The 26774-nt window shown below is 41.5% G+C and overlaps 1 protein-coding gene across 4 annotated transcripts in view; it reads right to left on the reverse strand.

Annotated features, from left to right (window-relative positions):
• Positions 1–1182: 1182 nt before the first annotated feature.
• The window catches only part of mdn1 (midasin AAA ATPase 1), a 305960-nt gene continuing 280368 nt past the window's right edge, over positions 1183–26774 (reverse strand). For 2 of the 4 annotated variants that reach the window (XM_077586594.1, XM_077586596.1), the window contains 11 exons: positions 26462–26660; positions 24964–25134; positions 18181–18332; positions 17866–17958; positions 15660–15775; positions 15320–15494; positions 11210–11283; positions 10942–11056; positions 7639–7705; positions 7320–7462; positions 1183–1793 (listed from right to left, as the gene is read on the reverse strand). In XM_077586594.1, the coding sequence (XP_077442720.1) occupies positions 1611–1793; positions 7320–7462; positions 7639–7705; positions 10942–11056; positions 11210–11283; positions 15320–15494; positions 15660–15775; positions 17866–17958; positions 18181–18332; positions 24964–25134; positions 26462–26660 (1488 nt within the window). In that variant the 3' untranslated portion in view covers positions 1183–1610. Of the gene's footprint in view, positions 1794–7319; positions 7463–7638; positions 7706–10941; positions 11057–11209; positions 11284–15319; positions 15495–15659; positions 15776–17865; positions 17959–18180; positions 18333–24963; positions 25135–26461; positions 26661–26774 lie in introns of those variants that run through there. The other 2 variants (XM_077586595.1, XM_077586597.1) reach the window with 2 other exon arrangements.

Consider the following 26774-nt stretch of genomic DNA (forward strand, 5'->3'; position numbering starts at 1 on the left):
CCAAATGTACAGAAAAAATAGGTGATTACCTTTTGTTCAACATCACACTCAATTTATTAATTATTAATTTATTACTTTTGAGCACCTAATTTCTTCAATAACTCCCAAACCATTTGACGGATTGACACCAAATTTACAGAAAAGATATGTGAATGGGTGTTGTTTATTGAACTTTTTAGTTTTACAACAACACACCATTTATTAATTATTAATACGTTACTGTTATTATGACCTATTTTGTTGAATAGCTCCCAGGCCATTTGACCCATTGAGCCCAAATCAAGTGATGGCTAATTACCCCGTTTATTGTATATCTTTTAGTTTTTCAACGACACACTCCATTTATTGAATACGCTGTGATGTAACTACCTGGTGACGTCATCGCTGGGATTTCCTTCAATGGATAGAAAAAAAATCAGTGCCGTAATTTTATTTTATATATTTAATGAGTGACGTTTATTTGTCAATATAGCATCTTTACATTGAATTAAATATCAATTCGAATGAGAGGGAGTTGAAATCCACTGCCCGAAGCGCCGGATTGGGATTCGGCGGTGACGTCGTCGTCTTCTTTTTCTCAGTTCATGCGCGCGTCGGTCATTTTCTGCCTCTTTGCCATAAAACCTTAGCCGGCAACCGAAATTGAAGCGCGGCTCACTTGACTTCGAAAAGAGAAACAGCGGCTCACTTGACTGCAGTAGAATAGGTGTGTGCGTACAGAATAATAATAAGTGTGTGTATGTGCGAATCTCGAAATGGCGAAAACAATTGTCGAGATCAAATCATTTGCGCGAACTGCTTCTCCAATCCTGGAGAGCCTCCCTGAATGTCGAAACCCCTTTGTAAATGACCTAGTTAAAGATTACATTTTGTTTTAATTCAAATCTATTTTGTTACACTCAAACAGCGTTTTGATGTCATTAAGAAGATTTCTGTAAATGTACATATGTATATGTACATATTCCGTGCATGACTTTTATAGTGAAGGTCACAAACTTAAAAGAAACAGCTGACGCGTGAACCACGGAAGTTTTGGTAGTCTAGTATACATTTTAGCACCGGCTGAAGCGGCACAACACGGCACCACACAACACACGCACGCAATCATGCAATCTGGCGTACCAAGTTACTTAACCACTGCTTTAGTTGAAAATTAAAATGAAGCTTCAACACGCCAAGAGATTGCATTAACTTTTTATTTTTCTGAATAATTTTTATCATGATTAAAACACAAATTCATGTCTAACAGGCTACAAAAGTGGTATACGTACATTTCAATGACAGATTATCTGCTGAATGTGTGTAAATCTGATGTGCATTAAAATGCTGACTATGATTTCCCCCCAAAAATCACAGGTGTAATTTATTAACCCGAGGGACATTTTTTGTTTGACCTGTTGAGGAAATTCCGAGTGAATTTGAATTATAGTAAAGTTTGGGTGGAGCACAGACAAAAAGTAAAATCCCAGTTTGGAGTACCACTTGATGTTCAAAATGAATATGAATTCACACTTACGAGAACATTTTTGACAAACAAGATAATACACATTCATTGCAGTCATTTTTTGTTTGGAGTAAACATGCCCAAGAAATGCGTTTTCTGTTTTATTTCACTTATAAGTGGTGACAAGTTCAAACCACTGTCTCAGTGCATCGCTCAGGGTTTCTGGCAAGGCATTGACATTTCGCAGGATAACGTAAAAAGGGAAAGGGAACTCCTCCATATAGGAACGGATCACTGGTACTTCTCCTGGCCCTTGAAATACTGGCACCTTGATGTCCAGGATAGAGTTCTGCATCAGAGCAACACAGATAAATGAGTATACTTTGTTCCATGTGCTGAGGATGACCAATAATTTGTGGATTAATTAATAGTGACTCTGCCTATAAAAATGCATGCTTTTAATGTAAAATATCTCATAAAAACTCATCCATTGAATAGGCTAAAAAAATTACAAAATAAAAAATGGAGATCTCAGTTTTATCAGGATCGTATCTACAAACTACAAACTAAAGGTGAGTAGTAAGATCTTTCATTTGCTCAGTTAAACTTGACTTGAATAACCTGTGAAAAATGTACTTAGTTTTAATACATTACAGTTGACCTCAGTATTTGGGAGGGTTAGGGACTGAACTTATTCCAAAATCACAAATACCGTATTTTCAAATCTATAGGGGGCACTAGTCTAAAATTCCCTCTAAAATGCAATGCCCAATCAGTCGGTGCAGCCTGTTTATGCATTAAATTAGAAATTTTGTATGACCCAGACCACTTGACTGACTGGTTTCATTTCTTGCCGACACGCTACTTATTGCGATCAACCCAGCGGACGTTCACCCTAAAAATAGCCTCCCCCCGTATAACAACCATTATGGTAAATCCATTGAAAACATCCCAGACAAGTGGCAAGGCAGTTGACTTGTGTGCTCGTAGTGCTTTTGACCCTCCATTTTTATGACAAAACCCCACGGCTACAACTCTGACCCTGACAATGAGATGGAACCTAGCATTGTTGGCGAACTCGCCCACTTGACTGAACTCTATGTCGGATACAGAAGATGAGGACTTTGACAGATTAGAACGCTAGTTGCGGCGGCCTGGTGGTGCAAAGTGCGTCGGCCTCACAGCCAGTTCCCTCTAAGCTGTGCGCGTGCGCAATTGCGCACTACTCTCGTCTTCTCCGCGCACAGCAAATCATATGGAGCGCACAAAATAAAATTCAACTCCCCCCCCCTTTCCCCCCCATGATGGCGCCGTTCACACGGCAGTCAGTCGCAGTAGCTCTGTCCACTCTTGTTTTTCGTGTTTTACAGCCCTTCTATCTTTTTTTAAATTACATTTTAATATTTCTTAATACATTCATTTTTACTTTACTATGCAAATAGAAGAACAAGCGGTGAAATCGGGAGAGAACTGTCTAAATCTGCTGTGTGTGGTTGTGTGCGTGCGTGTGTGTCTTGTATGTGTGATCGTTTGTCTTCAACCTACACAATGGACTATAGTAAATGGAAATTAGCCCTCGGCTACAATCTTACATATATATGTTCATTAACATGAATATAAATATGTTCATCAATATGTGCTATCCCTTATTAAATAAATCAAAGCAAAATCATGGAAAAATATTATTATAATATAAATGGAAACTTGACTATCTCAAGTGACAAGTTCAGCAGAAAAGTCATTTGAATGAGAATGAGAAGTGAGAAGGACAGATGTGTAAAATAAGGTAAAATTTAAGTCGGATTTGTGCATATTCTAATGGCATTTATGAAGATGTTTTATTCATAGATATTTTTTCATTCATTTTTTGAACCGCTTTATCCACTATCATGCGCGGGGGGTGCTGGAGCCTATCCCTGCTGACTATGGCCCAGGGGCGGGGGACACCCTGTATTGGTGGCCAGCCGATCGCAGGGCACAAGGAGACGGACAGCCATGCACACTCAGACCCATACCTAGGGGCAATTTTAGAGTGTCCAATCAGCCTACAATGCATCTTTTTGGGATGTGGGAGGAAAACGAAGTACTCAGAGAAAACCCACGCAGGCCCAGGGAGAATATGCAAATTCAACACAGGTGGACCGAACTGGATTTGAACCCAGGACCCCAGAGCTGTGAGGCCAACGCGCGAACCACTCATCCACCGGGCCACCCATTCATAGATATTAATCATTACATTTATTACTTAATCATTTATGTGTAGTAGACATGCACCTGCTTATGGCAGGTGTGATACTGGTGTGTGCCCATAGCGAGCAATGATGATGTTGCTCACACTAGTACTCAGTGAGCTCAGGGAGGTTGTCTTTCTGCCCAGTCAAACAAAAAATTAGAGGGAACATTGCTCACAGCTCTGGGGTCCTGGGTTCAAATCCAGGTCGGTCCACCTGTGTGGAGTTTGCATGTTCTCCCCGGGCCAGCGTGGGTTTCCTCCGGGTACTCTGGTTTCCTCCCACAATTAAAAACAACAGGCAAGTTAGGCTGAGTGGGAGGCTTTGCGTGTACATAACAACGACTGGTGCTGCAACAGTAGGATCATTAACACTCACTGTTCCCTTCATTTAGAGCTCTTGGCAGTTCGGTGCAGGCCCTTCTATCTACCTAGGGAGCTGATGATTGTCATTGTAATGACTATTTACATCCCACCGGATGCTAACGTTAGCACGGCACTTAGCCTCCTGCTAGCGACTGTAAACACACAGCAGCTTGACCACGCCGATGGAGTCCTTATTGTCGCCGGTGACTTCAACAAAGCATGTTTAAAGACTGTTCTGCCTAAGTTTATCCAGTACGTGAAGTGTCACACCAGAGGAGATAAAACTCTAGACCAGGGGTCCCCAAACCGGTCCTCGGGGGGCCGATGCAGGTTTTTATTCCAACTGATCCAGCACAGACATTTTGACCAATGAGATTTCTGCAGAAAACAAGAAGCACCTGACTGCAATCCACTGATTGCACTTGTAAGACACCAAATTGGGGAAAAAAGGTATCCTCTTTCTGGGTTAGAATGAAAACCCGCACCCACTGTGGCCCTTTGTGGAATAGTTTGGAGACCACTGCTCTAGACCATGTTCATTCTAACATCAAACATGCTTATAGAGCCACACTCCTCCCTCAGCTTGCTGTCCCTCACCCCCTCATACACCTCACTCCGGAGGCTAACAAGGCCACATATAAAGATAATAAAAACATGGCCTGAGGACACCCTTTCTCAGCTGCAGGACTGTTTTTCCCACTCCATTTGGGAACTTTTTGAACACAACCTCCAGGACTACACGGACAATGTACTTTCCTACATTAAAAACTGCACGGACAACGTCACTGTTAATAAACGGATACAGGTTTTTGCTAACAAAAAACCCTGGATGACCAGTAACAGGCACTCATCAAATGCCGTAACACCGCCTTCAGGTCAGGGGACAAGGTACAATACAGCGCTGCCAGAGTAGAGCTGAAGAGAGGCATTAAAAAAGGCCAAGGCAGCATATACAAGGAAAATTGAGGAGCACTTCACAGGAAATAACCCAAAGATGTGGCCGAGAATACGACACATTACCAATTACAATGAAAATAATGTGTCTGTTAACGCAGATGCCTCACGAGCAGAGGAACTGAACCGTTTCTTTGCCCGCTTTGAGACTGACAAATCAGACCCAGTCTCAACACATCCACCACCACCCTGCAGCAGTACACTGGAGCTTCAGGAAAATGAACGTGAGACAGGTACTGCGGACTGTGAACACCAGGAAGGCTGCCGGCCCTGACGGAGTGAGTACCTGGGAAGGTGCTCAAAGTCTGTGCTGACCAGCTGACTGGTGTTTTCACAAACCTGCAACAATCCATCATCCCATCCTGCCTGAAATCTGCCACCATTATCCCTGTCCCTAAAAAGCCAACCATCTACAGCCGAATGATTATAGGCCTGTTGCACTTAAGCTTGTGATCATGAAGTGCTTTGAAAAGTTGGTCGCCCGCCACATCAGGGATTCAATCCCTCCCTCAGTTGACCCTTACCAGTTTGCATATAGAGCAAATAGGTCTACTGAGGACGTCATCGCCGTAGCTCTACACACAGCACTGAGACACCTGGAGCACCATGGGAACCATGTTAGGATGCTTTTCAATGACTATAGGTCAGCCTTCAACACTATAATACCGGACATTCTGGCTGACCAACTCTCCCACCTTGGACTATCCTCTTCTTTCTGCGGCTGGATTAAGAACTTCTTAACCAACCGTCCACAAACTGTTAGACTTGGTCCCCACCTCTCTTCCTCCATTACACTGAGCACTGGCTCCCCTCAAGGCTGTGTACTGAGTCCTCTTCTATACTCCCTGTACACATACGACCGTACACCGACCCACCAGTCTAACTCCATCATCAAATTTGCCGATGACACCACTGTGGTCGGACTTATCTCAGGAGGGGATGAGTCGGCCTACAGAGATGAGGTCAACAAACTGTCTTCGTGGTGCCCGAAGAAATAATCCCGGACTTTCGCAAACAGCACAGATCTGGCCCCACTCCTCATAAATGGAGTATGTGTAGACAGGGTCCAGTCCATTAAATTCCTGGGGGTCCAAGTCACGGACAAGCTCTCCTGGTCTACCAACACCACGGCAGTGGTGAAGAAGGCCCAGAAACGACTCCATTTCCTGAGGGTACTCAGGAGGAACAACTTGGACACTAAGCTTCTATACAGCCACTGTGGAGCGCATCCTGGCATACTGCATTACAGTGTGGTACGCTGGAAGCACGGCAGCAGACAGAAAAGCCATGCAGAGAGGGATCAACACCGCCCAGAAGATCAGCGGCTGCTCTCTGCCCTCACTGGATGACATTGCTAGCCCTCGCTACCTCAGCAGAGCCGGGAACATTGTTAGGGACCCATACCACCCTGGTCACAACCTGTCCCAGCTGCTGCCCTCTGGCAGACGCTACAGGTCTCACAAAGCACGGACAAATAGACTTAGGGACAGTTTTTTCCCACAGCCATTAGGACTCTGAACTTGCATTAGCACGACACACAATCCCTTCTGTGCAATAACTTCGGGGTGTGCAATAACAATGTGCAATATCTTAGATCAGGGGTCGGGAACCTTTTTGAAAGAGAGAGCCATAAACAATTCCTATTTTCAAATGTTATTCCTTGAGAGCCATACTCACAATTTAAAAGTCAAAATACATGGAAATGTGCCATTTTTTTTAGTCATTTTACCACTTTTAAAGTACAAAAAGTCTGATTTTTTTGGACAACATTGTTACGCTGTTGCTAATCAATAAATATCAATGAGTATCAATGAGAGAATAGATGCAGAAGACTAATGAAAAAAAAAGGCAATGCCACAGTGCCGACGTGATGTTCCTATTGGTGCATTTGGGACTCGGCTCTCACCACCGGTTTCCATATTTTAGCTCAGTGCCATATGCAACCATCAAAAGAGCCACATGTGGCTCCCGAGCCATAGGTTCCCTACCCCTGTCTTAGATTGTGCAATATTTTAGAATTTACCTGGCCACGATGTGACTTTTTATATTTTTATGACTTATGTTTTATTTTACTGGGAAAACGCACTTTGTGGAGTAGAACCACCAATTTCGTTATACGCAGCTGTGTATGATGACAATAAAGGCTTTTGACTTGACTTTGATTAGATTAGAACTTTATTTCATCCCGTATTCGGGAAATTTGTTGGTTCTCAGTGGTTCTTGAACTTTTTTCCGACTGCGGACTGGTAAAGCTCTTCTTATTTATGCTTTAGTAAACATTAAGACAATGCAATATCAATCAGAATAAAATTCCAAGTAACTCACCCGTGAGTTGGGATTATCAACCACCACAAAAATTAGGAACACATTTGCACTGCTTGCAGCTTGTATAGCTGCTATTACTCGTTCTTTTCCTTCCAGGAAGAGTCCCCTACCATCTGAAACTATTATAAGCAGCTGGGCCGTCTCTGTGAAAAGATATTAGTGTAAGAAAGTACCCGTTAAAAAACAAAATAAAAGCACAAAAAAGCATGATGTACAATTTAGAATCATTTTGAGATGAGAATTTCAAAAGTGTAGATGCGTCTTTCTCGCTGCTAAGCGAGAACCATGAGCACACTATGAATGAACTGCAAAGAATTACCTGAATTGTTTGCTCTTAAAACGTGTTTTCTTGCTGCGATAAGCATCTCGGTTGCACTCTCCAAGAACTACAAAAGAGGCAGAAAAAATAAAAGGTACAATAAATGAAATTCCTCTTTTTTGAGGATTCTATGATTTCGATTTCATTGATTACATCAAGGTTTTGTGGTGACCCAGAGACCCAAGACATCGACACGATTGAAACTTTGGATGGAGTTTAGGTTTTGTGCTGCCATGAATACTTCCTCAGCTGCTTATGAATAAATGATACCTATGCACAACATTTGACAGCTGTTTTATCATGATACAAATAAAATATATGTTCTCAAATGAGTTTGTATGCACAACATTTGACTGCTGCTTTATCACGATACAAATAAAATATATGTTCTCATGAGTTTTTCTTTTTTTAGATAAGGACATTACAAGCTCCTGAAAAAAGCAAATGTTTTATTTTATCACCGTCCCCGCCCTCAGGTTCATATCACGAGGTATGGCCAAGAGTTCTGAGAATGACACAAATGTTACATTTTCACAAAGTCTGTTCCTTCAGGGTTATTAGGTGTTTGTCGGATGTTTCTATGGTATGATGACATATAATTAGAAGCATTTCACAAGTATTTAAAGCTTTTATTGAGAATGACATGCAATAGGTCAACATTTGCAGTGTTGACCCTTCTTTTTCAAGACCTCTGCAATTCTCCCTGGCATGCTGTTGATCAACTTTTGAACCAAATCCTGACTACAATCAATGCTTGGTGTTTGTCGGAATTTGTGGGTTTCTGATTGTCCGCCTGCCTCTTGAGGATTGACCTCAAGTTTCCAATGGGATTAATATCTGGAGTTTCCTGGCCAGGGGCGGAAAATCTTATTGTTTTGTTCCCTAAGATATTTTGTTAGGACGTTTGCTTTATGGCAAGGTGCTCCATCATGCTGAAAAAGGAATCATTCATCACCAAATTTCCAATGGATGGTTGTGAGAGGTTCAATTGATGCCATTAAAGTCCAGCAAGCGACAGGACCATCTCCTGAAGTTGTTTCAGCTTGCTCAGAAATGGCAGCAGGAAGGTGTGAGTGCATCAGCACGCTCAGTAAGGTGTAGACTTTTGGAGGAAGGCCTGGTGTCAAGGAGGGCAGCAAAGAAGCCACTTCTCTCCAGCAAAAACATCAGGGACAGACTGATATTCTGGAGAAGTTACAAGGACTGGAAAGCTGAGGACTGCGGTAAAGTCATTTTCTCCGAGGAATCCCCTTTACGATTGTTTGGAGCATCTGGAAGAAGGCTTGCTTGGAGAAGATGAGGCGAGTGCTACTATCGGTCTTGTCTCATGCCAACAGTGAGGCCTCCTGAGACCATTCATTTGTGGGGGTGCTTTTCGGTCAAGGAAGTGGGCTTGCTCACAATGTTGCCAAAAACAGCGATGATCAAAGAATAGTACCAAAACGTCCTACGAGAGCAACTTCTCCCAACCATCCAGGGCAATTTGGTGATGAAGAATGCCTTTCCCAGCATGATCCAGCAACATGCCATAAAGCAAAGGTCATAACAAAATGGCTTAGGGAACAATACATTAATATTTTGGGCCCTTGGCCAGGAAACTCTCCAGATCTAAATCCCATTGGGAACTTGTCAATTCTCAACAGGCGTGTGGACATTCAGCAACCCACAAATTCTGCTTAAGTCCAAGTATTGATTATGCAAGAATGGACAGCCACCATTCAGGATTTGGTTCAGAAGTTGATCAACAGCATGCCAGGGAGAATTGCAGGTCTTTAAAAAGAAGGGTCAACACTGCAAATATTTACCTATTGAATGTTACTCTCAATAAAAGCTTATGAGTTGGAGTTTGATTTATTTAATGAGGGACAGCACATATTACCATGAACATTTATATTCATGTTAACGAACATATATGTAAATATGTAAGATGTGGCCGAGGGCTAATTTCCATCTTTAGTCCCTTGTGTAGGTTGAATATAGACGATGACACATATTAGACACCAGTGGTGGGCCGTCAGGGCCTTCAAGGCCTTCTCTGCTGGCCTATGAAATATCTGAATCATATATTTTGTCCATCAATACTTATTATTCCAAATGGTCCGTTAGCTTCCTTTCATTGCTTTTCCCCCTGGTTGCACTGCTTCCAGGTGTGTTTTCATATTGAAGCATTTAACCAATCACATTTCAGCCATTATTTGTTGCCAGGATCAGAAATCTGCCTCAAAGCCTTCACAATCAGTTCTGCGGGCTCTGCTGCATTAAACAAGACTGTTGCTTTTAACCAATCAGATTTCGAGTTGGCAACACCACAATGGTTTTTCGCAGGCATTGCCATTTTGCTGGCTGGGATACGTCATTGCTTTCACCAACTATGATTGGCTAGCTATAGAGAGTAGGCGGGCCAAAGCCAGAGTGAGGCAGCCAGAGATCGCAAACTCCACCCAATGGCCGACAGAGGAAAACAAATGGATTTGGTTGCAGATTTGCTCACAAAGCTATTTTCCAGACGGACTTTTCCAGAAAAAAATGGACATCATTAAGAAAGGGCGGTCAACTCCAAAGCTAGCAAGCCTGTTACAGCCGGGAAAAGGGTGTGTGCGCCACTTTCAGTGCGCTAACTACAAAGAGTTACCAAACTGTATTTGGAGCAAGCTGCACAAGCAAATATATTGTTGTGTTGATTTGAAGCCATTTTCAAGATGGACTATGTCAGAAACACGACAAGACAGGCTCGACATTCAGCATTAGCTTCGATGCCGATAGAAAAGAAGGAGGAAAGAAGGGAGGATGGATATTGTGTACAGTTAAAAAGGATTTTTGGTGAGTAAAATATGGCTATATTCCTAAATAATATTTCAATTGTATGAGGTTATTATTGATGATTTTTATGTGTCACAGCTGTAGCTGCTGTAGAGGTTTTATAGCCATAAAATAGTTATTGAGGGTTGGATTGATTCCGCTAGCAGAAGGCGCTACCCCAAAATGCACGGTGCAGGAGCAGGTGGAGCGTGGGAGCCTCAGGTTGGCCAACAGGGGATAAGAATTTATTAATGGCTTACTAAATAATGTTCTCTTCTTTTGTCTCTTTTTTGCATACATATTTCATCTGAAATTGATATATTTTGACAATTTTCAAAGTTGCTAGGGGGTAGTAATAAAGATCGTTGAACGAATTATGCTAATTCAATGTAAAATATACTTGCTCCAACTGCAATAAGCTAGAACACCCCTGTGATACCTTGTGAGGAAAAAAACAGTGCAGAAGATGATTTGTTACAAGGAAACAAAATCAAGGATTCATACTTGAGCTATTCTGGTCTTCTTCTGCTGGAATTTACATAATTGGAGAATCTGTGCTCCAGAATTGTCATTGAATTGCTCCTGGAAAGGGTGGAGAAGCTGCACCTGCTCACCAAAACTATATAGAAGGCAAAATAATATTAGATCAACAGTAAATACAAGAATAACTGTCTGTAACATTTGTTTATTCATCATGGTTGTGGTGTATGTATACTCCACAATAATAACATAAGTAATGGCAACAATTTATTGAATAAGAAAACAATGGTACCTGTAAACAGACAGTTGTCCGGCTTCCAAAAGGGAAAGAGCATTTACAATCACTGACAGGGATTCAAATGCCAGCTGAAAAAAAAGACAATACGCAAAATTTAATTAACAAAAGTATACGTATTGTGGCATTAGGTCTAAATGAATCCATAAATCGATGTCTAATGCCCTAAAAGGGACTCATATAACTCGCTTACGTAAGCCCCCGCAAATCTTGTAAAACATCTCAGGAAAGCGGTGCGTGTTCGCCAAATAAGGACATAGGATTACAGAGGCACCCTGCTTTTATCTGGCTATATAAGACGAGCGCGTTCAATAAAGATCGGGTTCTTCCTCCTGAAGCTGAAAGAGCAGAATGTGCTGATTCTTACTACCATATACGCAGTTCAGTTCCAACTCATGCAGTTAGGTTCTGAATCTGAAAACTGTAAATAGCTTTTGGTTCGGTTTGTTAAATTATTTTAATGTTGAAAGATTTTTTAATGTTGTTTATACTGTGGTATGGAAGGAAAATGTTTGTTTTTTTAAATATCAGAACAGTCACAAAATGCAAAATAAATTGTCTAAGTATTCCCTGGAATGTATTTTTTCCCTAAAAAAGCTTGTTTTTCGCATCAAGATTTTTGGAAAATCTTTATGTTCAACAGCTGATGGCTAAATTGTAAGATAAAATGACAAAGTCGCTTGGCAATTGCTTGTTCATATTGTATCAGTTTTTGTAAGTATAGAAAACATCATTGTCATAAGAAACTTGCCCCGAGTTTGGTCGTTGTCATGGAGACTTGACACTGATTAACCGGTCTTCGCCCAAAGTTTGGTCGTTGCCATGGAGACTTGTCACTGATTAATCAGACTTTGCCCAAAGTTTGGTCGTTGTCATGGAGACCTGCCACTGATTAATCAGACTTTGCCCAGAGTTTGGTTGTTGTCATAGAAACCATACTATGCCCTGTTTTCCTATACAGTGGTACCTCGTCATACGACCGCTCGTCAACAATATTCTCGTCTTACGACGGAAATTTCGATCGAATAATTCGCCCGTCATGCGATCAAAATGTCGTGATGCGACCAAGCCAGGTGGCCATGGCACTGTCTTTTTTGCACATCTTTCGTGTATAACTATCTACGAGCACCGAATGAGTTATTCAGACCAGGAAACGCACAACGCGCATGCGTGGGAAAAAGAGGGCTTTCTGGGTAATGAAGTATACTCGTGCACACAACGCCGACAGGCAATGGCACTCTTTCTCAGAATAAAACTTTACCCACAATCAATACGTGGGTAAGCTCAGCTGTTGCCTTTCCTGTTATTATTCTTATCTAATACGAGGAGTATTATATTACTTCTCGTTCGCTGCTCATAAGAACATCCAGCGGCACTGGCTCGCAATTCCCTCTTTGTAATATTTCTGGTCGCAACTCTCTCTCATAGGCGCCGTTCAAAGCGGATGCGACCAGAGCCATTACAACGAAGGAGTTGCGAGCCGGTCTTTATGAGCAGCGGAGCGATCGCTAAAATGTATCTATTTCTAGATACTATGTAAAATCTATTTCTAGTTGGCAAGTGGTCGTGGGTTATCCTATTGTGAGGACATTTGTGTGAATCATTTTCGGAATATTTTGAATGGAATACGTAGTACAACAGCAAACAGCCCATCGATAGCGAACGTGAGGGTGGAGGCGTGGCAAACTGCCAACCCGGAAAACAAAGGTAACAAAATTAGAATTCAGTTTTGTGTAAAGTTACATTAAACGTATGTTTGAGTGTGTCTGTATATATTAATCCAAGTTAATTTAAATTTGTTTGTTCGTTTACAAGTGCTGTGGATAAAGTCCCCCGAAAACCCCCCGCCTCCATTTATGCCGCTGTCTCTCCCCTCCGCGAAATGCGTCTAATTTTACTTCTATTAAACACATTTAATTACTATTAAACCACTCATTATTTATTACTTAGTTAATATATGGGGAATTATAAGAAATAAAACTTTTTCCAATCCAATATCGTGTTTTTGTTGATTTTTTCAGAGGGTTGGAACGAATTAATTTGTTTTCCATTCATTTCAATGGGAAACGTCCGCTCGAGTTACGAGAATCTCGTCATACGATCTCAGTCTCAGAACGGATTACGATCGTATGTCGAGGTACCACTGTATAAAGACTGACCCACTGTTCATTCAGAGAGAGTTGCGAGGACAACAGACTGTGAGCGTGTTCGCAGCTGTTTGAGCTCTCTCCCTCCATCCTGCAGTCCGGTAATAAACCTATTTCCTTTAAATTGATCTCACTCTTTCTTAACCTGTTCCTGAAGTTGTATTTTCAGATCTATCATAAATAATGAAAATAAACAAATAGCTTTTTTTCTCCTGAAAAATGGGAGTCTAATTTTTCTTTTGGGAGAATAAGTTTATATATCATAGAACACAGCATTCTAAAGACCTTGAAAGATCAGTATATGGGGTCTAAAACAGTTAGTTTCAAAAGGTTGTCTTGTGGAAAAACTAAGAGTTTAAGAGTTAAAGCACATTTGCTTAAGGTAAAGAACTAAAATCATTTTTTTTGTTTTTCCATTATTTTCCCCATTTACTTATCAGCTTTTGAACAGTTTTATAAAGATCCATTTCTTGTGTAACATTACCCCTGTGATTTGTATATTTGCAGGTAGTTAACATAGTGCAGAGCTGCCAACCTTCGCCGACCACATTTCAGGAGTACCCTTGTCCAATTTACGGAGTGAATGTGATTCATGCCAAATCGTTGTAAAATGTAAATAAAAATAAGCGTAGGACAATTTAAATCAAACTGTTATCATTTTTACATTAATTGAACTATTGTGTTTTTGCAAACTATTGAAAACGTACAGCATAATGAAAATAAGTATAAAGAGTGAACAAAGTATAATTTGTCGATGATTTATTTGCAAATTCAAATTTCCACCACATTAACAGAAGTTTTTCAGCTGGTTCAGTACCAAAGGCAAAGCAGTTCTCTCTTGCTGCTTTTCAGTCTTTTTATTGCATTTTGGTACTGTATTTTCACACCTATAAAAAGCACCGTGTGATAGGGCGCAGTCTCATTTGTGGGTATATTTTCAGTTTTTTGTCAATACATTGGACGCCTCGTCCGATAAGGTGCTAACATGACACTAGGCTAGCGTATGTTATGCTAGCCGCTAGTGTATGTCATGCTAGCCGCTAGCATATGTCATGCTAGCCGCTAGCGTATGTCATGCTAGCCGCTAGCATATGTCATGCTAGCCGCTAGCGTATGTCATGCTAGCCGCTAGCGTATGTTATGCTAGCCGCTAGCGTATGTTAGGCTTGGCACTAGCATGTTCCAGGCGGCCCTAGTGGTTAGCATGTCGGCCTCACAGCTCTGGGGTCCTGGGTTCAAATCCAGGTCGGTCCACCTGTGTGGAGTTTGCATGTTCTCCGCGGGCCTGCGGGGGTTTTCTCCGGGTACTCCGGTTTTCTCCCACATTCCAAAGACATGCAACGTAGGCTGAATGGACACTATGTTGCCCCTAGGTTTGGGTGTGGGTGTGAGTGTGAATGGTTCTCTAGGTATGGATTTGAGTGTGAATTGTTGTCCGTCTGCTTGTGCCCTGCGATTGGCTGGCCACCGATACAGGGTGTCCCCCGCCTCTGGCCCGAAGTCAGCTGGGATAGGCTTCAGCAACCCCCACAATATCAGATACAGACAAAACTTGTATAGAAGCGAAAACGTAGTATGGTAGTCATTATAGGTGTGATCCTACTTCGCCGCTTTTTGATCCATGTCTGGTCTACATTATTCGCGATATTCGACGGATAACTGTACACAGAAACTCCCAGGCGCAACTGCATGAACCCACGAGCTAATATAGCAGCCGAGAAAATTACCAACCTCGTTTTTATTTGACTTGTTGCATATCGCAATAGGTTTACCTGCAGGTTTGCAAAAACATTGTGTTATACCCACACAAAAGGATAAAACAGCTGGCAGAAAGAACGTTTAAGAGGAAGAGCAAGAGAGAAATCGAGGGAGACATTGGCAGGGAAAAACGGATGCGATATAGGTCTGTCAAATTTTTTCACACTTTCAATCGAGTAGTAGTTAGGACAGCCGGTCTTGCCTGTTTGGAGTGGTTGTCCACCATACTGGAGGAATCATCCAAAGCCAGGCAGATCTGGTAATCTCTTTTGCTGGGCTTGGTCCTTCTTAACCAGATCTTGTCTTTGCGAAATTGACTAGCAATGTATGGGATCACTTTTCTCATGTTGAGGCGTTTTCCTGTGCGATAATCACCTCTGTGGAATAGCACAAAATTGAAAATGCACATTTATTTATTTAGTTATGACAAAGAGCATGGCTCTACAGTTGTACAGCAATACATTTCAAAGTAGCTTGATACAGCTGTTATTTGTTTGTAAAGCTTTGTAAAGTCAAAGTATGCATGTTACGGAGATACCAACCTTAGTTTTGCAGCCTGTGTTGGTTCCAAAATAAGGCGTAGCTGCTCAGACAGTTGCTGGGAGAGGGGTTGGGTCATCGTCTGGTACTGGTGCCACATGTGTGCTGCTCTACCCTCCTGGACCATAAATAAGTTTAAAGTAATCATTAATCAATTATTAAATGTTTTAAAATCATGCTTTAATAGCTAACTAGAACTTTGCTTATTGGATACCCAATCAGCCTATGACTGTGTAGTGGATTGTTCATAAAAAAACGCTCATCATAATTATGCAGATTCAGCGGTAGCAATAACTCTGGAAATGTCAAATGGACATAACGGGCATCTAAAAGACCAGTCACCACTAAATAGGGGCAGTGATAACATGACAGTGTAAAAACTTTCTCACAGTGGCAGTCCCTCAAAGAAAAATGGGAAGAGAATACTAATACTAATTCCCTTAATTTTGTGCATGTATAGCAAAAATATGCAAAATGTATGAAGTCATCACACAGTGCATAAAATCCTCCAAAATTTCGTTGAATTTGGAACGATCTCTGTAAGTAATGGTCAATTCCATACTGGAAGCCTGTGATCTTTGAGCCCTTAAGGCTAGATAGTAAATGTATTAACAAGTTTGATAAACCTCTGAGGGTTATATTCGGTGCTGCAATAGTGCGGATAACGTTTTTTAATTAATTTGATGTTATGTGGGCTGTCCAAAATGATATTCTCTCTTTTCTATGGACTCCAAAAAAGCATCCACCAGGGTTAAATGGCCTTATGCGATCTGATCTTGAAATTATGAAGCCACTTCTGTAACCAATTAGATTCTTAAGTAGAAGTACCAGAGTCAGAAGTGCAGACTCAGAAATCTGCCTTGAGGCCTTCACAATCAGTTCTGCAGGCTCTGCTGCATAAAACAAGCGTCGATAAAACTGTTGCTTTAACCAATCAGATTTCGAGTTGGCGACACAAAGGCATTCTCACAGGCGTAGGGATACGTCATCGCTTTCACCAACTATGATTGGCTAGTGATAGAGTGGACTAACCAGAGCTACCAAACTGTGTCTGGATCGAGCCGCACAAGCAAATATATTGTTGTGTTGATTTAATAGCAGTTTTTTCAATCCGCAATGGCTGAAGGAGGAGAAGAAATTGATTTGTTTGCAGATTTACTGTCAAAGCCATTTTCAAGACGGACTTTTCAAAAAAAGCTGGACATCATTAAGAAAGGTCGGACAACTCCGAAGCAAGCAAGCCTGTCACAACCGGGAACGAACATTTTCAGCACTAAATCGAATAAAAACTTATGCCAGAAATACGACAGGAGAGGCTCGACTTTCAGCATTGGCTTCGATAGTGATACAAAAGGAGGAAAGAAAGGAGGATGGATTTTGTGTACAGACAAAAACGATTTTTGGTGAGTTTTTTTATGGCTATATTCATAAATAATATTTCAATGGTATGAGGTAATTATTGATACTTTTTTATGTGTCGCAGCTGTAGCTGCAGTAAAGGTTTTATAGCCATTAAATAGGGTTGGATTGATTCAGATATAGAATTGAAAGCGTCGGATTGAAATTCATGGCCCCCACTGGTTTCACGCAATTGACAGTGCATGATATTCTTCTTCACGAATGCATCACAGTCAACTTTTTCCGACCATTGAAAAACTCAGCTGAAGACGTTCGTGTTACTCCATACAAAACTACAACTCCAGGACACCAAACTCTCCGCCTGAAGCAGACTGAAGCAGACTGAAGCATTCAAGTGACAACTCCTTGGCAGGGCCTCATAGTACTGAACGACGAGATGGAAAGACTGTTACTCTTTTGGAGTTCTAATTAATGCTAAATTATTTTGAATTCACAATTTGGAGTTGTTAAGATGTGTGTTTAAGTGCATCTGTGTTAATGTTAGGTTCCTCCTTACACTGCACTGTACTCCTGCATGAATAGAAAACATTTTTGCATGCAGGTTGTCCATTTTAATGTAGTAACAAATTATGTTCTTATCATTTTCATTGACTCTAATTTTCGTGAGTATCTCACATTGTTCATACAAAACTGGGACATTTTGATAATTTTAAAGGATTTAGTAGTAGTTTTTTTAGCACCATGGAACGAATTAGAGAATTTACATCTAATGAACTGCTCTGCTGACAAAAAATCCAATTAATTTCATAAATAGAAGCCCGACTGTACTTTGAGGATATCCGTACACACCTCCTCGGGTGTTCCTGGTGTAAGTGTGTGACACAATGATAACTGCGCTTCCATCTCCCTCCTGATGTCCTCTGGGTCTCTCTCTAACTTCTGCTGAAAATGGAGATGCACGCACAGACGCACAGACAGACACAGACAGACACACACAAAGGCATGGTCAGAAAAATGTTAAATACACTGACAAAATGTGATGAGTGAGTAGAACTTGGATTCAAATTAAAAGGACCTAATTGTAAAATATGGGTAAATATGTGTATATAGTGTCCTTTTTGTTTTATACATGAAGTATTTCAATAAACAGCAACTCCCAACAACCTGCATTGAGTCTATGAACAGCTCAGGAAGTGTGTGATAGGTAGATTCTGACTTTCTCTTTGCGCTCTCTCCATCGCTGGGGTTCCAACTGTCCTTCCATTTATCGTCGTCTTTTTCCTTTCCTTGCAAATGTAGCTCCACATTCTCTTTACCTGAATGAAAATACTATAGTTATACATGTTTGTGCCAAAAACAAATTTTTGTAGGCGAGATACGGTCTGATAAATTATTGCCGTTATGATATTAAAAACAACACACTGGAGCCACATTAATCACTGAAGTAGTGACAATATAATTTAATAGAGCACTCATTCAAATGCAATGTTTATTCTTCAAGAAAACACACAAACTGGATTTAATATGATTTAAGAAAACAAATTTTAATCACAATTTATAACGTATCATTTAAAGCTAGTTGAGTGTAGAATATGAAATATCTTGGAAATCTAATGTTATTTTCTTTCACTGCCAATTAGACCCATTACAAACGTTTTGATCCAAAATAAATGTCTTCAATGTGCGCTAACTTGAAAGCAAATTATTTTGTCTTTGCCATCCAGATTTTTCAGAGCCCCTGCATTTTGAAAGCCATCTTGTGTAGAATCTGAAATATGTGAAAGTAAGCGCAGACATTTGAAAGTTGGACATTACGTGCTTTTATTTTGAAATATTCACTGGAAGTTTGACCGCACAATACATTATTTTTCTCATGTATGTGGTGTCAGTGGTACATTTTTTCTATTGTTCATATCGTATGTCAACACTGCAAAAAAATTGAGTTTGATGTGTCAAGTGTCACCTCTGAACCATGAAGATTTCATTTTGGAGAAGATAGCTATTGGTTAATTGCAGGCTAATGCGGTTAGTAACAACTATACATTGTCTTTCGCCATTAGCCGCTTGGTAGCAATGCTATTTCTGTAAAATGTTGAATGTAAATGTGTTTTCTTATTTTGTATGCCTGAATTTTAGTACTATGGTGTTTTAATTACCAATAAACGTGAAAGGAACTGGGGTCTTACATGCGATGGTTATGTACTCAAATGTATCCGTGTTGTATTGTATTGTATGCATGTATTCATATTATAACTGAAATCACGTAAGTATTCAAACTTATATTTTAATACCAATCTTTTTAGCTGCTTCTCAACACAGTGCTGCTTTGTTTTGCAAATCCAACCGTGTATCTTAGGACTCATTATTCTTTTTTGTTATCTCTAGTTGTCTTGGGCTTGAAATGTATAAGCAGGCTTGGCACATTACAGCTCTGGCCTTAGAGCCTGGAATCATCAGAGGGATCCTAATATTATTCTCAAGCACCTGAGTGATAAGTTTAATTGCCAAGCCCGATAGCCATGGAAAACAACTCAATATTTGGAAGTTCCTTCTAAACTGAAACATGCCCACAAATATTCAAATTAACACCCACTTTTGCCTGCTGGAAAGAAGATATATACTGGAGTCAGATGTCGAATCGTGTGTGCTTCTTGCAATAATGCCTCTGCTGAGGCCTGATAACATGCATTGTTCTCAGGCCCCTGAGTAAGCAGTGGTTTGATTGCCAAGACTAGTAGCCATTGAAAACAACTCAACATTTGGAAGTTCTTTCTAAACTGAAACATGCCCACTAATATTCATAATAACACCCACTAATATTCATATTAACGCCCACTTTTCCTGCTGGAAAGGAGATATATGCTGAAGTCAGATGTTGAAAGGTGTGCTTCTTGCATTAAACTCTTGACTGATGTGCTTGAACCACCCCGGGTCTCAGTTTATATTCTTATCTCCGTCTATCGAACCCCCCAGAACGAGCACGGCAACGGCGTTGTAGGTACGGAGTCAAGAGTGCGTTGCAGTAATCCCTCGAATATCGCGGTTAATGTAGACCAGACATGGCCGAGATAAATGAAAACCCACGAAGTAGGATCAGCCCCATTATAACTACCACAATACAGTGGTACCTCGAGATACGAGCTTAATCCGTTCCGTGACTGAGCTCGTATGACAAATTACTCGTAACTCGAGGTAAAGTTTCCCATTGAAATGAATGGGAAACAAATTAATTCGTTCCAACTCTCTGAAAAAAACACCAGAAACAGGATATTGGATTGAAAAAAAAGTTTTATTTCTTATAATTCGCCATATATTGACAAAGTAATAAATAACGAGTGGTTTAATAGAAATAAAGTGTTTAATCTAACTAAAATTGGGCAGATTTCGCCGAGGGGAGAGGGGCACAAAAGGGGCGGGGGGCTTCGTTTTTTTTCTTCCACACAAGCACTCGTAAACGGAACAAACACTCCACCCTCACGTTCGCTATCGATGGGCTGTTTGCTGTCGTACTATTCCCTTCAAAATATTCCGAAAATGATGCACACAAATGTCCTCACAATCGAATAACGCACGACCACTTGCCAACGAGCAGCAGTCTTTTATCAGCGATCGCGCCGCTGCTCATGTTGTTGTTGTTGTTGGGCCACCTCAGGCGCTTGAGGATTACCCTCAGCAGCGCTAGAGCTGTCACTGGAACGCGGATTAGTTCATCCAGGGGGTAGCCGGAGGTGTGGGGCAGTGCGAATATCTCCGGCTGGATGAAAAACGTAGGGCGCCACGTTCCTGGGTGGCAGCTCTGGGTGGTTTTGTTGGATTCGCATGTGAGCTTCGGGGGCGCTGGCTAGCGGCTCCTTTTAGCTTGTAGCATCTGTGTTCGCATCCCCTCGAACGGCGCCTAGTGCCATTGCCTGTCGGCGTTGTGCGCACGAGTATACTTCATTACCCAGAAAGCCCTCTTTTCACCGCGCATGCGCGTTGTGCGTTTCCTGGTCTGAATAGCTCATCCGGTGCTCGTAAATATTGTTATACACGAAAGATATGCCAAAAAAAATGCCATGGCAACCTGGCTTGGTCGCATCACGAAACTTTGACCGCATCACGGGCGAATTATTCGATCGAAATTTCCCCCGTAAGACGAGCATTCCGTATGACGAACGGTCGTATGACGAGGTACCACTGTACATGTTTTTGCGCCTGTAAGAAATACATGTGCACAAGTACAATTATCAAAAAGTGTATATTAATTAAATATTAAAGCTGTAATCGCGTCAAAAGACTGTAATGAATAAACATCCAGGGCTGCCAACTACTAATTTCAGGAGTTTCTTTGGCAATGCAACTCAGAGTCCGTTGCATTTGTACGGTTTTTAGTACAGCTTGTACGGGACTCTGGACAACCTCCCTAAACTACAGAAATGCCCAAAAATTTTCACGTACATTTTTTTTAAGAAACCATTTCGGAAAAGTACCAAATTTCCAATTTAAATGCCTTGAAATTCACACCAGCACTACTGCTTCCGTCATCTTGATTCAACTGCACTGTAAAGCGGTAGAATTCGGTAAGACGAGAGCATTGTGATTCATCCGAGTTACAAGTTCTGACGAATGATTAGTCTTCTGCGACTTCAGCGTGGTCATCAGAATCGCTTTAAAATTTTAGTTTTAGTTTTTTTCCTAAGGGAAGTAAGTACAGTCATACCTCTACGTACGAATGTCTCCAAGTACGAAAGTTTCAGGTTACAAATTTTTTATATGCAAAGTGGTGACTCGAGATACGAAAAAGATCCAAGTTACGAAATCCGCCCCAAATTAAATGCATTTCCTTATCCATTATTTTTATTTAGAAATCCCCGTATTAAGCGATTGAAAACTGTACAAATGCAACGTGGCACATTTTCACACACACACGCGCACGCACACACACGCGAAGGTATAAAGTGTACTACAAAGTGTAAAACTTTCTGCCCTGGTAGAACGGGCTCTTGCCACCATCTGGCGGACAAACAAGGGTATCTATAACGGCCGCGGAAGGGGGTCAGGGTTAGATATTTCAGCGGCGCAGGGCACATTTTCACATCTTTATTTATTTTAAGACATTAATAAATCATTTGCTTATAATCTTCTCTCATTTTTGTGTTTCATTACATCTTTCATACAGAATTGGGACACTGACCAATTTTAAAGGGTTTATTTGGTAGTTGTTCAATAGTTTGCAAAAGCAATATTTCAATTAATGTAAAAACATGATATTAAGAGTTTGATTTAAATTGTCCTCCGCTTATTTTTTTTTTTTTTACATATATCAGAACTGGGCAATCAAATCCGGTAAATACTGTAGTCACAGTGAAAATAATTCCTCTCTGCTTGATATAAATCCAAAACATAGGTAAATGGCGGATTTAGTCCAAGTCCTTTGTTTTCTTACGGCCAAGGGGGATATTCGCAGGATTACTGTACTTGCCTGAATAAACATGTCAGGTATCAAAAACGACTTAAAAAACACCATTGTCTGTTATAAACAAATCTGTCAAAACATAGTTGCTGCCTCTTCCGGCTGGAGCCAGGTTGTGGGGCAGACCTGGCTCGCCAACGGCATGCACTGCTGGATCGCCGGCCAATGCAGCCGGCCGGAAATGCACCACTGGACCGCCGCCCGAGAAATTAAACTTCCACATCAGTCCTCCGCGAAGGAAACAAGTTTATTACCAGACTGCAGGATGGGGAGAGCTCGAACAGCTGTCCTTTCACAGTCTCTTCCTTGCAACAACTCCAGTACGAACCGAAGTTGTCATAGAGGCTTTGGACTGACACGTTTACACATCTTCAGGGCAAAGTCTCTATGACAAGGATGCAGGGTCATGACAAAGATGCAGGGTCATGACAAGGATGAAGGGTCATGACAAGGATGAAGGGTCATGACAAGGATGTAGGGCTATGACAAGGACGCAGGGTTATGACAAGGATGCAGGGCTATGACAAGGATGCAGGGCTAAGTCTCTATGACAACAATATTTTTATTTTTACAAAAACTGATACAATATGAACAAGCAATTGTTCATATTCAAAAGCAAAGTTTACTTTGTCATCTCATCTTACAGAGACAACCTTCCATCAGCCAGATGTTTGGAAAAGACTCAGGCGAAGAAGAGATGCGACATAAAACAACGACAGCAGAAATGCAATTCGTGGCGTTTTTACTTGAACACAACATTCCAATAAGAGCTGCCGTCCATGCGGGCCCATTGTTTCGCAAAAAAAAGCTGAAAACATCTCAAACAATGTTGCGGATGGTTCACCAGTGTTCGCCCTAAGTAGTGACGGCAGCAACGATAGCAGTGACAAATATTTTCCAGTGGTATTTACACATGCAGAAGCTGGATTGATTAGGCAGTCCCTGTTATCTGTACCAGTTGCTAAGGAAAGCCACCTTTTTCTGACTGAGGACCATGGTCTCAGATTTGGAGATGCTGATTCTCATCGTACTTCCGGCTACGCGGACCAGACTCTGACACAGTCATAATGGGACCGGACCCTGCGTAACAGGGGTTCCGGAACCCCATTCTCCCCGAGTACCCCCCACAAGACTGCCCAGGGGACACTGTCAAACGCCTTCTCCAAGTCCACAAAGCACATGAAAACTGGCTGGGCGAACTCCCATGTCCCCCCGAGGACCCTGCAGAGGGTGGAGCTGATCCACTGTTCCACGGCCAGGACGAAAACCACACTGCTCCTCCTGAATCTGAGATTCGACCTCCTGCCGGACCCTCCTGTCCACTACCCCAGAATAGACCTTCCCGGGGAGGCTGAGGAGTGTGATTCCCCGGGAGTTGGAACACACCCTCCGGTCCCTTTTTAAAAAGGGGAACCACCACCCCGGTCTCCCAATCCAGAGGCACTGTCCCCAATGTCCACACGATGTTGGAGAGGCATGTCAACAAAGACAGCCCTACAACATCCAGAGCCTTTATAAACTCCAGGGGGATCTCATCCACCCACTTCAACGCAAGAGATAAGAGAATCCACCCGAGTCACCCAGCTCTGCTTTCTCATGGGAAGGCGCGTCGGTGGAATTGAGGAGGTCCTCAAAGTATTCGGCTCACCAATTCACAACATGTGCGTAGAGGTCGAGACGGAATATCTCAACCTCACGTACTAGCTCAGGCTCTTTCCCAACCAGAGAGGTGACATTCCAAGTCCAAATAGCCAGTTTCTGCAGCCGGGGATCGGACCCCCAAGGATCCCTCTTTTGGCTCCTGCCCAACTGTTGGCACACCCAACCTATTTGCCCCCTCTCACAGGTGGTGAGCCCATGTGAGAGGGAAGCCATGTCGGCTCTTCGGGCTGTTCCCGGCCTGGCCCCATGGGTGTAGGCCCGGCCACCAGGCGCTCGCCATCGCACATCCTCCTCCGGATTAACCATTGTTCCGATAACATTGATTAATTTATTCTGAAATCACCTTAAATGCTGGGCACCACAATAATGAAACTACACGGACAAGGGTGCAGCACGCTAAAGAGACTGCCTTCCAACACGTCACTTTTAGTTACTCACTGTCACCACTGACCAGCAGCGGGAGAGTGAAACTGTGTATGGCCCTTTTGGGTTCATTGTACAAACTAAAAGACTATGGGTTGTTGGCCAGTGATTTCAAATCAATTTAATTCAGTAAAGTAAAGCACTTTGATACTTACCCTTCCACATTTGTTCTTCATTAAAAGCTAGATTCCAAGGGTAAAGTGAAGCAGAGATACAAACCCTACCTGTATGTGTGGTTCAACCCCCCTGAAATGTAATTGACACTGTATATAAAAAAAATGTTTTTAAAATTATAAAAATTGGAAGAATCAAGATTGGGGGCATGGTCTTGAAGGAGGACATTAGGGAAGGGAAAAAACAAAACAAAACAAAAACAACCACATAATGTATGTCTGAGGCACAGTAAATACCTGGCTGTTGCAAGGCCTTCATTGTATCCAGCTGGTTTTGTCTCAACTCCTCAAATTCAGCAACTTTTAAGTCCTCAACTTTATTCTCTGTTTCCATTGAAAGGTCCTCATCCTGATTTTCATCCTTGTCCTTGTGATGCTCTGCTGTCACTTGATCTGCATTAGCGACATCTAGGCACATTCAACAATATTTATATTTAGATATTTATTTATATTTACATATAGTATATACCGTATTTTCACACCTATAAAACGCACCATGTGATAGGGCGCAGTCTCATTTGCGGGTATATTTTCTAGGCTACCGTATGTTATGCTAGCCGCTGACGTATATTATGCTATCCGCTAGCGTATGTTAGGCTTGGCACTAGCGTGTTTTTTTTAAGACAGCACGAGCAAAACTAAGTTTGATAATGCTTTATTGAGGTCAAAGGTACACTCTGATATAAAAAATTCGGCGTTTAACATGCTAGGCTCAGCTGACAGTTTTTTTTTTACACAGTTGTGTATTCCGGGAACTTTAGCGAAAGCTCGAACAGTGCTGGCCGACACTTGAGCCCAGTCATCCACAATCCATTGTAACTTGCGACATGCATCACTCCTAAGTCTTTGATTCTCCTCGCTGTTGTATCGGCATCGACAATTCATTCCAAATCGTCACATAACTCGTGCGACGCTGCCTGCCCGAACTACAATGTTGGCCATCCGTTAGAAATCCGTTAGCAAAGCTGTTAAATTGTGTTCGATCCATGGCTTCAGTCCATTTTCCAAGCATTCACACCCGCATTGTGTTGTCATTCACGACAGGCATTTCCTCTGTATAGCTCTGATATGCTGTTTCTTAATGTATTGAGTGTTTTTGAGGGTTAAAAGCGCTGCAAGCACACAGAAGTCAAATGCCTTGCCACTCCTCTGGGATGTTTTGAATGGATTTACCGTAATGCTTGGAATGCGCGGGGAGTCTATTTTTGGGGTGAACGTCCGCTGGGTTGATCGCAATAAGTAGCGTGCCGTCAAGAAATAAAACCAAGCGGTCAGGGCCATACAAAAATTGAGTTTAGTGCACAGACAAAACGCAGCGACCGATTGGGCGCATCGAGAAAATGTTAGACTTTTAAGTGCGCCCTATAGGTGTGAAAATACGGTACATAAACATATCTAAAATCTTTTTAGTATATTATTTACTGTATTTTCCGAGTTAGAAGTCTTTTTTAAATATAATTTGGATTGATGGTGCAACTTATAATGTTCATTCATAGAATTCTTAATGATGCTGTGAGACCAATTTGATGATTTTCTCTTAAATACATGAAATCAGTTTGAAATTAAGTGCTGATAACAAGTGAGTTCTGAATCTCTGATTTATGAGCAGAAACTCTTACAACATCTTTACCATGGGGTCCACAGACAAAGAGTTGACAACAAACAACTGTTTGTCTGTGGACCTCTTTGGGGTCTTTTACTGATTTAGGGTTGGAAACTTGATTTGACTACTGACCGTATGTTTGACTATCATGGGCTATATCTCCTTCATTGACGTGCTCATACAGGTTGGACTGTATTGGGGTTTCATGTTGCCTGCTATCTTGTGACTGGTTGTGAGAGTTCTCCATTGTACGAAGACGCTTGTTAATAAGTTCACTGTAGTCACCCGTCGAACGTTCATTGTCTGCTTGTCCAGGTTTTCTTTTAAAGCTCTGGAAGGGAAATAATTTTAAATGATAAAAAAGACAATGAAAGAAAACAGATTAGCAAACAAATGAAATTTAAAAAATATTTTAAAAGAAATTTAAAAAATAGTTCATTTACAA

Source organism: Stigmatopora argus, chromosome 19 (assembly GCF_051989625.1).
Source record: "Stigmatopora argus isolate UIUO_Sarg chromosome 19, RoL_Sarg_1.0, whole genome shotgun sequence".
NCBI classification, from domain to species: Eukaryota; Metazoa; Chordata; class Actinopteri; order Syngnathiformes; family Syngnathidae; genus Stigmatopora; species Stigmatopora argus.